Raw genomic sequence first — 15,450 nt, 5'->3', positions numbered from 1 at the left:
CCCATCATTAAGATGGTAATTTATCCTTCAAACGACAGTACTGGAATAGGAGTTAAGTATGTCCTGACTGAAACAAAAATATTCTCAGAAAGGTGTTATCTTTGTCAGAGGCACTTGAAACATAATGTTTACAAAGCACCTCAAAAAGGGGAATAAACTCTTTATGCTATACCACTCTTCATTCTCAGGAAACATCTCAAATCTTTATATGGGCAACTCTTGAGATCACAATGGCTTCAGTTTGCTTCCTTACTGAGGATTTACAAGCTTTAAATCAAAACTTCCTCTCTCCTTACTCTACCATTTTTACCCTCCAAGGAAAGAAACATCAGGCACATTCTCCTAACAAACTGTAATTTCTTGATGAAACATTTAAGCTTCATGTGTTAAAATAAACTCTCATTTCCCTTGCATAATTCTCACAGTACTCACTTAGACTTCAGTATAATAATTTGTTCCAAAGTTCTAGAGAGTGGCTAGACTCAATTTGGATCATGTAGACAAAGTTTCTGTAAAATACTCAAGAAGATGTACTGGAGAATTAGTACTCACAGAGGAAATGGAAAATATGTGGGTTTCTTTCCCCTAAGGAAGGTCAGTACTGAGCTTACTTTTCTTACCCAGTTATTCCGGAATCACAGCTTCAGTGATGGGCAACTGAATATTTATTTAATAAGATAACAATTCAGTATTTGACACTAGTGCCAAATAGCTGCCTGAAATACTCGGGTTTTTTTTAGAGTTTTGGTCATGGACTTTGTACACAATGTGCAATGATTTGCTAATGTCACCAGTCTACAGGACTGAAGAAAGAGCCCCACAGCAGCTCACAGATTTGCAGCTGATGAATTTTACACACCTTTCTACGTATATCATAGGACAGATTTTTAAAATGACCTGAAAGCTGTTCAGAACACATATGAAGGTAGATATTGAAGTGCAAATGAATTGGTATATTGCCAAAATTAGAATCTGCCTAATAGAAAACATAGAAAATTGATGTTTTATCTAAGAGAAAAAACTATGCATATTAGTACTGTGCAAGTATTCATGGTTACTATAAACTGAATCCTTTGTGTTTCCATGTTGCTTACTCTATTGTACCATCACCTAATGGTTTTCAATCTTTATATAAACATGAAGTAATAACTGTTCATCTCTAAAGTTATGGAAGTCTGTGACTTTGAAGATAAAAACCTCTGTGGATGGCATCAACCAGCCTCTGAACAGATGTCAGGAAGTTATTCCATACATACCACAAACATATTCAAGTGGAAACTTGGAAGAGGGGCAAATCTCTACCCTGAGCAAGAGCAACACAGCCCATTAACTGATCATACTACGTGAGTACAATTTTTCAAATATGTGAATTTGTCTTAGAATATGTGAGCTTAGCCACCACAAATGGATTGTCAGAGGGTAAAACTCTCTGTTCACAATATTGAAGCAGTGTACTGATTTATTAATGACATGTAATTAGCTGACAATCAGTGAAGTAGATATGCAGGATCAACAGCATCAATCCAACAGATGAATCAAAATACAAAACATTAATAAACAGGTACACATTCCTAAACACCCTTCTATGAGTAATTCCCAAAAGTTTCAGTACCTCCCCATCCAGAGAAATACGTGTTGCCCCTTATGGGAAAGCAAGTTTGGAAGACATGCAGCTCCAGCTTTATGTGTACACATACCACTGCCTACAATCTGTTAAACACACCAAGAGAAATCAACCCTCCTTGTAGCACCCCAAATCGTCAGCCCACCAGCTGGCTGCTGGTTATTGGTAGCATGCAGTGGGGGTGCTGCTGTCTGGTCTGTGCAGTGGTTGTGGCATCAGCAAGATGATTTCTGGCATGTCATAACCAGGGTTTGGCTGCTGCTCTTTCGACTCCATTATAAATCTCCTCTATTACAAATTTTCATCCTACTCTTATATTTCTTTTCAAACTGACTTCTCCTGTAAAAGCTCCTTGTAATTAATTTGGTCCTGTTTAGAGTAGTTGATGGTGGTCATCATCCGGATCAGTTTTGGGTCAATACTTTCTCAGACAGTCTTCAGTCATACAGACAACTTATGCTCACATTTTTACCTTACTAGCTGTTGTTCGTTATTGTTAGTTACTGTATTGCTAACAATTTTATTATTGTTATTGTTAGATATAGTTATCATCCCAGTAGTTTTACCTAAGGGTGGGCAGAAAAAGTTACCTTAACAGGTCTTGTGAATTCTGCAGTCATTTAATATTTAACTAATGCATCTCGGTTTAGTTGATATTTTATTTACCATGTATTTTTATATTATCATTTTTCTGATACATTATATAACTTCATATTAAAATGTAAAATGTCTATGTTCTCTTAGTGAATATTTCTAAATTAATATTTCATTAAAGGTGAATTGTTTAAGACAATTACTAGCTCCCCTAAAGATATTCCTTTGATTTATCTCAAAGAACAAAAATTAGTTTTTCTGCATGGACATTTGGGTTTACCTGTTTAGTTTTTTTGGGGTTTCTTTGGTTTATTATATTATTATATAATTATTATAAACAGAAAAATACTTGACTGGTTCTAGTGATGTGTGTTTACTTTATGTAATAGCCCACAGAGTGCAAAAATGGTCTTTAATATACCAAACCCACAAAAAAATCATTCAACAACAGCAAAGAAGAATTGCGATGGTACCTAATTATTTCTAGGTCTCTACATTATATATGGAAAATAAGTGTATTATGTAAAAACAGCAGCTATTTACAATAAATTAACTGTCAAATATTTCATTGACAGCTATTTAATTGTTATATATTTGCCAATACCAGCAGTGTATGTATACTTAGTAAATCCTTTCACAACCTTTCCACTGCACATTTGCGTTGGCACGGTGATACGTGAAATTGTACTACTGTTTTACAACATATTTTCAGAATTTAATGCAACTAACAGTATATGGAAAAGGACTCATAAAAAGAGAAAGTAAATGAACCATAGAAATTGCAGTTTTCAGGCAACTCTGAAATGTATTGCTGCTGTGATGTTTCATGTGAGATGCAATTTGGTTCTACTGTTTCCCTCTTCCTGTTTTTGGCCTAAAGAAGAGTACAGATGCATGATGCTTCCAAATTACTGTAAGTGATGGACAGCAGCAGTTTTGTTGAATTAAAACCCTGCAATGTTTGGTTTTATTTTCTCATCCCCAAATTTCCATGGAGTTAGGTGAGAGAAGATGTATTACTGTAAATTAAAATAAAACATGTGGGATTATGTATAGAATTGTCTGAATTCATCCTGATGCAAGGGTAGGTGACAGTGCAACTTACAATGAGTACTTTTAGCAGAAATACCCATGAATGGTTGGAGAGTGAAAACATCTGCTTCCCTAGAATAAGTACTTGGGCTAGCCCCGTGTAGGCTGATGAATTGTGAGGTGGAGATATGAGTCTTTGAAGCTGTAATTACATTAATTAAGTGAAAGTAATTACTTCAGGAATAAAGGAGCTTGTATTTGCATATAGAAACTCAAGGCTGGAGGAATAGAAGCCATTATGGGAGTATGCTATGGCAGCCTGACAGTCCTCAGCTCAGGCTACAAAAAGGATGTTGCTTGTTTTGTAGAGAACTGGGTGACATTGACATTGTGCACTGAAAAGACCTCTGCATGAATGCAGAGCTGTTCTGGCATGATCTTATACTTAGCAAACGAAATTCTCTTTGGCAGTTAGCTTTCTAAAACCTATAACAATGAAAGTATCAGTTTGTGTAGCCTTAAATGAGTGTATAGAACGGACATCAGCAAGCGGATTACTCTATTAATTTATTTACTTTTTAGAGAAACTGGTTGGTGATGCAGGAAATTCTTTGATATTATTAATGATATTTGGGTACAACTGGTAATTGAAAACTTTATAATTACTTAATTGATATAACTCATATCCAAAATCTGTCATCAAATCTAAGAAGTCAAAACAAATAATGATGCAGAAATAAATTTCTAAGCTCATATGATAATTATTGCTGTGTGAATAGCTCCCCTGAGAACCATATTTGTAATAACAAATCTGTCTTGCTTTTGTGTGTGCTTTTCAGACCATCATTACCCGAATTCAGGACAGGAAAAATTAGGTAAAATTAAAGGTTTTAAGCAATATATAAAGCCCAGCAGTTTTTAAGCAGTCAAAAAATTTTTAAATTTGAGAGTCTAAGAACTTCAAAATAAAACACTACTCAAGGAACTTTTGAAGGGAGAAAGCTTAATTTAAGTACTTGAAGGTGCTTTTTTTGTATAGTGCATTTCACTTAGCTGATATAACCAAAACCCCAAAATTATATTGCATATACAAAATTGCACTTGTTTTGTACCATCGAGCCTGACAGAGAAGAGATAATAAAATGAGCATGGAAATTAATATTGAAACGAATTTGTAATGTATATGATAAATACTAGGTAGTCTCCAAAATAGTTAAATGCAGTTAAGGAATATCCTGTGTGAAGGGGTCAGAGACCTGATCAACTGGGACCTGGAAAATGTGCAAGGAATGTCGAGACAGTCTTATATGAACAGAGCTCTCTTTGGAGCATTCATAGCCAGATACATTGGCTCTAAAGGTAAGATCTTCTCTTTGTTAAAAAAGACAGAGAGAAAATTCTTCAATGGCCAGGCAGGAAGAGGAGTAACAGGGTGTTTCAGGGATGAGGATCCTCTCCAGTACAGCATAATTCCCCTTAAAATTCCTTTTCCGTAACAGTTACATAATTTTCTTTAGAACTGAACTCTCATGATTTGTGAGGTGCAAAGGCATGAAACAACCAGCAAGAAGAAAGGGAGATTCATTGCTGCAACAGCCTCCTAGTGCCTAGATGGAAGGGTGCAAAGTTGAAAATCAAAGGCTAGTTGTAGATTTGCAAATGGATGGATGAGAGGAACCAAGGCCACCCCTCCTCCAGTCACTGCAGCAGCTTCCTTGTGCTACCAAAAAGACAGCCCAAGCTTTCAGTCCTCCCAGCACTCTCAGCACAGGTCACAGCTTCCTTGGCTGCTGAAGGAGAGCCTTTCTGAAGCTGCCTTTTCTTCCCACTACCTTCATACTGTCTTCTTCATTACCGATACCTCCTTGATTTCAGCAGTGCTTTATAACCAAAATCAAACTTTTTCTAATACTTTTCCCATGTTGGGATAGCTTTGTCCATGTGATGTTTAGATAAAGCATTTGAGACACCTGTGTGCTACAGGCAAATACCTCATTCAAAGGCTGGAAAATGACTTCTTCACTTGGATTATCCTAGGTGTGTCTTGAAAGTGTATACGCTGTCATATGAAGACAATGTCTTCTCTAGACTGACTTGTAACACAGAAGTTACGGGAAGATGCTTACAGTTAGCCCAGCAGATATTTAAAACATATATTCTCTTATAAAAGTGATTCAGTCAAATATTTTTTTTAAAACAGAAATTAAAACTATCTATCTACGTAGGAAGAGCAATGTAATGGGTTGTTATATTTATATTTAATATATATATTTTATTATTAAAAATAACTACAGGATTGCTGAAAGTCCTCACTAGGTCATTTACAAGAAAAAGTATGTGAAAATTTATTCTATAATCCTTTTTTTTCAGATAATAAGAATTAAGATAATCAAAAGTCAGGTTTTCCCCTGTCATTTTTTTTAATAAGGTGCAGGTTAGTATATGCTTACTCTCTAAGTACTTGTGAAACATGTACTTTACTGTTCACACTAGTAAACATCCAGGGTGTCAATAAGGCAAGAAACATGACCATAGATACTGAGCATTTTATTCTGAGTAGAAATGTAGTTACTGAGGAGCTTTCTACAGTAACAGACCATTTTATACTAAAGTGCAATGCAGAAAATAGCTAATTAAAAATATTACCCATTGTGATTAGAAATTTTGGTGGCTTTTTCACCTCAGCTGAGTTATTTGAGAAGAAAACTCATTCCTCTTGTTTCCTATTGCCTTCAATTGCAACAGAATTCATGGAGATATGACAGAATGCTAATGAGAGGTGGCAGGTTAGATGAGTCATGGAAAGACCATGAATTAATCTCAGTCCTCTGTCAGTCAGAGCAATCAGAATAAAATCTCCAATGCAGAAAATCCAACTAACAGCACTGATATTTGTGCTATGATCAAAACATGGAATCTTTCATCTCCGGTGCCATTTGCTTTCTGTGGTGGTTGGTATGCTGCAGTGCTTTTAAGTGCGTTGGTAAATCTTGAGAGAGTTTTAACTCAGAAATTTTCTGAGAACAATGGTGCTGACAGAACAAAGGGAAAAAAGGGGGATTAGGGTCAGTAATAACATAATAATCCATGCTCTACTGTTCAGCTATAAAGGTTTATTTGTTTGCGGTTTAAGGTTTTTTAGGTTTTCCTTTTCAGTGTCAGCGGTTCTGTTATTTTAGCGTTCTGCTATTTTAAGGTAGCCTCAAACCAATGATACACCTTCTGCTCTTAAAGGACCTAGAAATTTCTGTAGTTCCAAAGGCATATCTGTGAATTTTTAAAAATCATACCTACAGCCTGGAGGATTAGAGATTTGCAAGATTTGCAAATGCAAGATCCATACAAAAAGGCACAAATGTATTTAGAGGAGTATGCAGTGATCATACTTTGTCTGAGGAACAGATAAGTTGTTTTAATCAGTTGTTGCTACTTCCAAAATGTTGATCTACTCAGTTACTGAGAAGGAAAGTGTGATTTGAAGTGCATCATCAGACTTTGTGTTTCATTAGCATTGTGCACTTTCCTCTGATTATAAACTGTGTGTCAGTGCAGCAGTTCAGGTGTGATTAAAGCTGATGTGCATATACCTGCTTTAGCCCACTGATAACTACCACTGCCATATTATGGGAGTGTGGCACTGAACATTGTACACAAAATTGTCCTGAAGTGCGAAATAAAGATTTGTGTGGTTGCACCTTACTCATTTCTCTTCTGCTGTGATTATGATATACCTGTAAAGCACTGGATTTACATGATGTGCCCCAGTTTTCCTCTCTGCTCTCCAAATAAGTCTGCATCTCCATTTGTATTCTTCTCACCATAACTGAATAATACTGCCAGATGAATCTACAGATGGATTCACGTTTAAATATAAGGTGACTCCACCAGTGCTTATAAGAAGTGAGCCACCTTCAGTCTGAAGTTTTATCATTTGTCTTAATACTATCTTTTGACTTTGCCATCATCCATTTATTAGTGTTTTCTTATGCTGTTAGTGGCAAAGTTCAGATGAATGTGCATGGCAAAATAATTTGGAATTGCTTAAAACTGTCACAGTAATACAGATAATACATATTAGTATCACCTGAAGCAATATGTTGCTTAAAAATTAGACACTAAAGACTGTACATTCAACAATTTTATAAGAGAAATCTCTATAGTGTGTTTATAGTGAAACTGAAGAAAATATAATAATTCATTTTAAGGTAAAAAGAAGTTTGAAAAGTGCTGAAAATGTAAATTTACATTTTGCACCATCCACTTGGGGAGCTAAAGTACTGTGTGTGTTTTTCCTTTGGTTTGTGGTTTTTTGGGTTTTTTTGCTTGATTGGTTTTGGTTTTTGGTTGCTTGGTTGGTTTGGTTTGTTTTTTCTTGCGTACAACTTAAATAATATGAATTACTTTTATGAATAAGCTAACAACTAGAAATTATTTGCAGGATCATGTAAAATTAGTTCATTTCAAGTAATCATAATTGCATCAAACCTAATTTTGAATGGAGAAAGAGAATGTACCCAAAGTAGTTTTTTACCTCTTATGTTAGGATTAATCTCATAATGAAGAGAGATTAAACTGTGAAGAATTTAGTCATTATGTGTGAGTAAAACTTCACCAGCTCATTTTCTTGTTTGAATTTGTATTTATTGTATGAAACAAGGCATCAAATTTTATGTGATACACCTATAGCATGGTCAAAGATAGAGATTTTCTTTTGGAATTTTGACTCTTAAAATCTGATAATAAAGATACCACATTTTGATTTAGTACAAAGATTCCTTCTCACATTTCTAGTGATTTTCTTTTGAGCAACTTTTTAATGTCAGTGTCCAATTACAGGTCTCAGTATGTGACTAGTGTTTTGGTGTGTTAAGCACCTTTTTTTCTGTTCAGTTTGAATTAACCATCGATCCTCTATTCTATACCAAAGTTTAGACACTCAAGAGAGAAATTTTTTCTCTAACATTGTGCGAAGAACCAGGTTTGTAGGCATCCAGCAGTCTACAGACAGCTGTAAACACAGGTAGAGGTTGGCTTCTGCAATAGCAAACAGCTCTATGACATGGTTTCAGGTTATGTCTACTTTTTTATGGCACGACAATCATGTTGCTTTCTTGTTTCTGCGTTTATTATGCATTAATATTGAATATTAATAGATATGCAAGTTTACTAGATAAAAATATCTTTCAAATCTTAGTAAGAGAACTTACTCCTTTTGGAATAAGCCTGAAATTAAATTTATCACATATTACTCTAAGTGAAAATCTGCATTCCTAATAACTGTTTGCTCTCAATTCCCTTTTAAATTTTTTGTTTTAATCTTTACAGAAATCCTTAAATTAAATTCAAGAAAAACCTTCCTTTTTTTTTTTTCTTCTGGTTGTTAGATACAGATTTTAGTTACTGACTACTTAAAACCCATTAAGAGTTAAGTGGTTGGAAGTGCTCAGCAGAGAAAATCTTTCTCTGATGCGTAGAATTAATTAAGTTATTGGAGCTCCTCTTGTTCTTTAAGAATACTGAAAGTCACATGCTTTAAACTATTTTAATTTAAAATATAGATTCTTTTTCTGAAATAATATACTTACAATAATTTTTATTCAGGGAAGGACCTTTTTGGAGCCTATTAATATGTTATGTGTCAAACCCTGCAAGACAGGGTCTATGAAAGATTTGTTCATATGTTATGACCTATAACAGGCCATTCTGTATTATCTACAGAAGGATAAGTAATAAAAACTATTTCTGGTGCAGACACCGAATATCTAACAACCATAGATATGAAAGAAACAAGTTATTTTTTTCTTATTCTCCTTCTTTCTCATTATAAATCTTCTCGTGTTTCCTAGAGATGCGCTTTGCCACATTCTTTCAGATTCACAGTCACTACACATCTTAAGTAAAACCTTGGAACTGCCCATCATGGCCTCCCCTCTCCTTATATCACATACTGCCTTCTGATTAAACCAATGGGCATAATGGGCAGTGCATTGAGTAGCTGTTAGAAAAAACATAAAGGAGGTGATACATTTCTTCTTGCATGAGTGTTGAACATTAAGGTCTTTTTCACTTCTGAATTTTTTTAGCATTTTTTGTGATTTCTACAGGAAGATGTAGTGTTGAAGGAAGTGTTAGTGTTTGTTTTTCTTTTTACAGAAGGCTTTTATTTATTTATCTATTTATTTATTTATTTATTTATTTATTTATTTATTTCTATAACACTTTCTGTAATATTTCTAAATTGCTTGTATCAACCTCTTAGCAGTTTCCCACTTTAAAGTCACATTTCAAATAAACAATGCTATAGCACAGCTTTCCCATTTTACACTTAACATATTGAAGTTACATTGGACTCTATATGGATACATAAAGATTAAGCTGTCCTTGTATCTCTGCCTGTGTCCTTTGGAATAGTGTTATAATGAATTTTGAATGCTTATGAAGAATTATAATGCAACTTTTGTAGCCAGTTCTAGAAAATATGAAAAGTTTTCTGTTTATACCTACTTAAATTTTTACCAGAACTTTCATATCATTTGGTTTCTGACACTATAAACAAGAATTAATAGGAATCGACATAAAATGAACCTAAGCATGATGGAAAGGTCAAAGTATTTTAGTTTACAACCATCTTGTGTCAAATATATAAGGCATTAAAATACCAATACTATATTCTGATGACATAGTACAAGGAAAAAAGTGACAAAAACATAAACATTTTCTCATATATATGGTTTTTAGGAATTAAAAGAATTTAACTCCCTCTTAACTAAAAACTTACTCAGAAATCTTTTGAGGAAGTGTTTTTTAACTAGGAAATCCTAGCTAATCTGAAATTAAAAATCTCCTGCAAATACCTTAACTTTGGCAAAACTTCTGTCAGCTGGTTATCTATGCTCTTGGGGGAAAGAAGATAGAGAAGAGAGTGATCTCCCCCACCACCACTACCCTGATAAAGGATGCAGAGGATGTGGCAAATGTAAACTGAAGCCACTGACTTGTCTGATTCAAACCATCAGCTTGAGCTTTGTTGGCCCACATTTTTCTGATATGTCTAGTATCACACAGTCCTTCCTCTCTGGTCAAGACAGTGCTACTTTTGAATGTCATCTTTTTCCCTGTGGGGTTTTCTTGACCACTATTTTGGTTTTTTTTTTTTTACAGAAACCCCTCTGGTCCAATAACAGGTCACTAGCCCGGCACATCTTGGGCAGATGGTATTGGAGAGCTGAAGAATAACACTTCCAATGTGTAATAAGTCCAACATGTCTATGTGGCTCTGATTTGCTCTGTAGATACTGCACAGTGTTTATGGACATATATATTCAGGAAAAATGAAAACGCATGTGGAGGCTGTTGCTTTCTGAATTTCAAAATTTAATATGGTGTGCTAATCATTGGGACACATATAACTCTGAGGAAACTGAAATTTTTGTCTCTTCGACAGGAAGCTGAACATGAGCCAACAGTGTGCCAAGGTGGCCAAGAAGGCCAATGGCATCCTGGCTTGTATTAGGAACGGTGTGGCCAACAGGACCAGGGAAGTGATTCCGCCCCTTCACTCGGCATTAGTTAGGCCGCACCTTGAGTGCTGTTTCCAGTTTTGGGGCCCTCAGTTCAGGAAGGATATTGAGGTGCTGGAGAGTGTCCAAAGAAGGGTAGTGAGGCTGGTGAAGGGACTGGAACACAGGCCCTACAAGGAGCGGCTGAGGGACTTGAGGCTGTTTAGTCTGGAGAAGAGGAGGCTCAGGGGAGACCTCATCACTCTCTACAACTCCCTGAATGCAGGTTGTAGCCAGGTGGGAGTTGGTCTCTTCTCCCGGGCAACCAGTAGTAGGACAAGAGGGCATAGTCTTAAGCTATGCCGGGGGTGGTTTAGGTTAGACATTAGAAAGAAATTCTTTACAGAGAGAATGATCAGACATTGGAATAGTTTGCCCAGGGAGGTGGCAGAGTCACTGTCCCTGGAGGTATTTAAGAAGAGACTGGATGTGGCACTTACTTCCATGGTCTAGTTGACAGGGTGGTGTTGGGTCATAAGTTGGACTTGATGATCTCAGAGGTCTTTTCCAACCTGGTTGATACTGTGTGATTTTATATAATTCTGTGGTTGTTGTTTGTTTGCTTTTGTCATTGCTGAGATTTGGAAGGAAATCAGAAATCTTTAATGAAATGGAGTTTTTTGTTTTCTAATCAGGTTTAGTTTTCAATCCTAAAGAAAAATAATGAGTAAAAGGTATTTTGTAAGTCCGTTTATGTGCTTAATAAGACACTCTCAAAAAATTTGTAGAAGATATATAGATGAATTAACACTTTAAAAACTAAGGTATGTCCAGCAACTAATTAAGTCAGAGATTAAACTTTCTGTACAAGAAAGTTCAGCCAATTAATTTTTGATCCACTTTCAAACATTCCAACAATAGACAACTACTACTGTGAAATATGTCATTCACAGCATGAGACATTACTTGTAACACTACCAGATTTAAGATGGGCTTAATTATTTGATATGTCTCCAACTTTTCTTAACAAATTTAATCTTTCTCTCCTGTTAATTCCTGTTTAGTATGTTCAGTTCACTGTATTCTTTTGAATGCTTTAAAGAGAGAAATATAGTGAAGATTCTTTTATGAATGGCCATTCTTTGCCAAATACAGTTTAAAAGATATTTGAAATATTAAGCTATTAACAAAGACAAGTGTGCAAATATAGGTCAGTTGCTTATGTTGAAAATTTTATATCCATTAAAATGTTGTGAATTTCCCTCTGAAATTAATTAGGATTATTGCACTGGCACAGGAATGTCTCTATATAGGGAATACTTTCAGTATAGAGGTAAAATTAATTATTTTCAAAGGGTAAGTATCAAGATTTTAATGACACTGTAGCTGCCAACTAAAAGGTTTTCCATGGGATAATTTTCCAAATTAGCCTGAGCTCTTGAAATTATTGGCAGGGGAGTCTTGCTGTGTTCTTCTGAATTTCAACAGTTACATAAGATCTACATTGAAAGCCAGATTTATTTACTGGTATACATGTTGAACAATATCTTGTTTTACACTTGTTATCACTGAGTCCCTGAGATCTCACTAAAAAAAAAAATCAGACGAATACTTTTATGGAATAGGAAAGAAAGGAATTTAAGGAGCGGTCAAATGATTAAATCACAGAATGAAGAAACTGTTACCTTCACTAAAGATCACTTAAAAACAAAGATGGTGGATGAAGACAAGAATGACTTCTGAGCAGAGTAAGAGAGACTTATAATTTGTGTTTATGGAAATTTTGGCTTACCTTGTCACTGTATATTTCTTACTAGTTTAAAATACAGGTAGACCATCTAAGAAATCTTTTACTTTGAAAGTCAGAGCTTGATAAACTGAACAGGTGGTTGCATATACGTTAGCTGGCTCTGCTACAAAAGATGTATCCATAGAAGATGAGGGTCCTCTATGCAAACAGAATGATTTCTTATTGCTTTCTTCAAACTCTTCTCCCTATAGAATGTGCACCTCCCTGTAAATTCCATGCAGGTTGTTAGACCAGACAGCTTCAAGACTTTAAGACAGAGAAATTTCTTTCTTCTGTGAGCAAACATGATGCAAATTAATGTCACTAGGAGAAAACATTTCTTTTAAAGAACATAAATAGATCACAAGTATGTAAGAGTCGTAGTCCTAAGTGTAAAGATTTCCATGATAGGAGTGAAAGTCAACAAGAGTGCTTGACACATATTTACCCATTCCTTTCTGATCCTTCTGTTTCCTGCTACTTCCCCTTGTAACCTTAATATTCTTGTAATCGCATACTGCCACCAAGCTTAATGTCTAGCACTCTGTGAAGTGTTTCACTGGTAAACTTAACTTTCCTCTGGTTTAATAGTTTTAAATGTGATATTGTAACAAACACTGAAACAAGGTAAAAAAAATTGCAATGACCTCTGCCTTTTTAGGATGTGCTATGGGGCAAGTAGTATCTAGACAGAGATGTGATCTTTGGTCTGCCTTCAGGACAAAGACATGTCTGACAGAACGTGTCAATAAGAGGTGGATGATTGAATGTTGTCATAGTACTGATTGTACCCTACCACTGCTTTAAACTAATCTCACTGAGAGGCACCTAATAACATACAGGAAGTATGAGGGCTGTAAGTGCTACTTCTTTTCAGACCTTTCCGTCATTCTGTTTCTTACAGTCCTCTTGAATGCTGTTGTAAATACAGAGCTGACTCTCTTGGGGTACCGAAGGCATGCGTTCCCAGTAGCAAATTCTGAATTTTTAAATATTTTACAAACCTTAAGAGAAATGAATACTCTCTTACCTCCAGACCAGACCCTGATAGAATACTCAGCAACAAGGAAAAGAAGAAACGTAAAATTGTGACATTGTTACAGCTTTCTTCAGTAGAAAGGAGGGAAATAAATTAATATTCCAAATATACACTTGATCAAAAGACCTGTAACTATGAGTTTTCAAAGTTTTCCACTCTTAATTATAGTACCTGCAATTTGTTAGGAGAAACTTTTAATATTTAGGCTGCTGTCTAAAGGATAATGTAAATGCAGGAAGTAATTATAAAAATGTCTCAATTGTCAGGATTCAGTGATAAAAGAAAAGCTTCAGCAAAAATTCTCTCATCTGACTCTGAATGAAAAGTAAAATAAAACTGTGGAGAAGATCCTGATTTCCACAGGTCATTATTCTTCCCCCCTGAAATCTCCCCCTGACTGACTTCAGTCCCTGCTGTGTTTATGAACAGTCTTCACTGATTTCACTTGTAACATGTCTGACCTACACCAAATGATGGTATGCTCCACATTTTAAAATGTTGTCTTTTTCATTGTTTTGGTGGGGTTTTTTTGTTGTGTTTTGTTTTTCATTTCTAGTGTGACACCAGTGGAGGTAAAAGCAGTACTCTGAGTAACAAGCAGTGAAACAGTCTGTCTTTTGAGGATTTTTGAAAGGCTATTTCTGAATCTCTACCATCAAATTCCCGACTCTTCCCATTAGGCATGACTTTCAGTCTGGGAAGGGCCTGATGCCATGACATCTTTGGGCATATCGTATTTCTCTTGGCAGTGCTTGCTGGGCATGGTCACTGCCTTCTCACAACTGTACTGGTACAACTTTACAGAGTGGTTACTCAGAACTTGGTCAGTCAAGAAAACTGTAAAGCAAGGAAAACCTAACACCAGCACCTATTTAAAAACATAGGCTACATCATCAGGTTTGTGAGCAGTTGTTGGAAAGGTTTTTACTTGGGAAAGCAAGTGTTTTAGGGGCCAAATCTCAGATGCCTAAAACACTAAAACTGCACTTCTGGTTTCTCTGTACACTCAAAGTCTGATGCTTACTTCATCCTTCCATCTTTTCCAGCAGCTCAGGAGACAAAATTGCACCCAGTGTCTTGGATGTTCTTTAAGGCAGGATTGAACTCTCTGATTTCCCTGAGGAAAGAGGGTTGTAGGGAAAGCCAGAGGCCCTCTAGCCCACATCTGTATGATCCTGTGGATAAAGGTTGACTTCAGCTCTTTATTTTTTTGCCTATCTTGATATGAAAATATTAGGTGCCTTTGCAAGGGTTTCTTGGGATTCTGGCTGCACTCTAGAATGTATCCAGAAACCCAGACAGCAGATGCTAGCTAGAGAAATATTGCAATCATAACTTAATTATGATTACATTTTTTGTTTTAATAAAGATAACCTTTTTTCTCTGAACAGGGGTACTGAAGAAGGATGGTATCTGTTTACAGACAGCTCAAATGGAGAATTTGGTCACACAGCTGACTTTGCTACCCCAGTCATCTCCTTTACAGGCCCCAGATGCAAAGTCATATTCTGGAACTACATGAATGGTTCAACAATAGGTTCTCTGGAGGTATGGAGATGCTATTTGTTTGGGATTTTTTTGCTTGATTGTTTGTTTTGTGGGGTTTTTGGGTTTTAGGGGGGTTTTTTTTGTGTGTGTGTGTTTTTTGTTTGGTTGGTTTTTGGTTTTGGGGTTTTTTTTTACAGCATGAAATTACTGTGAGGAAATTTATGCCTTCTCTTTTAATTTCATTAAAGCCTGGACTACTAATAAATGAAAATGAACAATTACTAACATTCTACTTCTCTCAATATATTATGGTCTGAAGGAAGAATTAGCTTCAATAGGCCGGGGAATATATAACCTATAGCAACCAAAATTCTGACCTTATAGA

At 35.7% G+C, this 15,450-nt stretch overlaps 1 protein-coding gene across 1 annotated transcript in view; it reads left to right on the top strand.

Annotated features, from left to right (window-relative positions):
* MALRD1 (MAM and LDL receptor class A domain containing 1) overlaps positions 1–15,450 on the top strand; it is a 246,786-nt gene that overhangs the window by 78,238 nt on the left and 153,098 nt on the right. Inside the window, exons 20-21 of the mRNA XM_027658671.1 lie at positions 1,166–1,343; positions 14,969–15,125. Of these exons, the coding sequence (XP_027514472.1) occupies positions 1,166–1,343; positions 14,969–15,125 (335 nt within the window). The remainder of the gene's footprint in view (positions 1–1,165; positions 1,344–14,968; positions 15,126–15,450) is intronic.

Source organism: Corapipo altera, unplaced genomic scaffold (genome assembly GCF_003945725.1).
Source record: "Corapipo altera isolate COAL_440 unplaced genomic scaffold, ASM394572v1 63, whole genome shotgun sequence".
Lineage (NCBI taxonomy): Eukaryota > Metazoa > Chordata > Aves > Passeriformes > Pipridae > Corapipo > Corapipo altera.
This window is presented reverse-complemented; position numbering and strand designations above follow the sequence as displayed.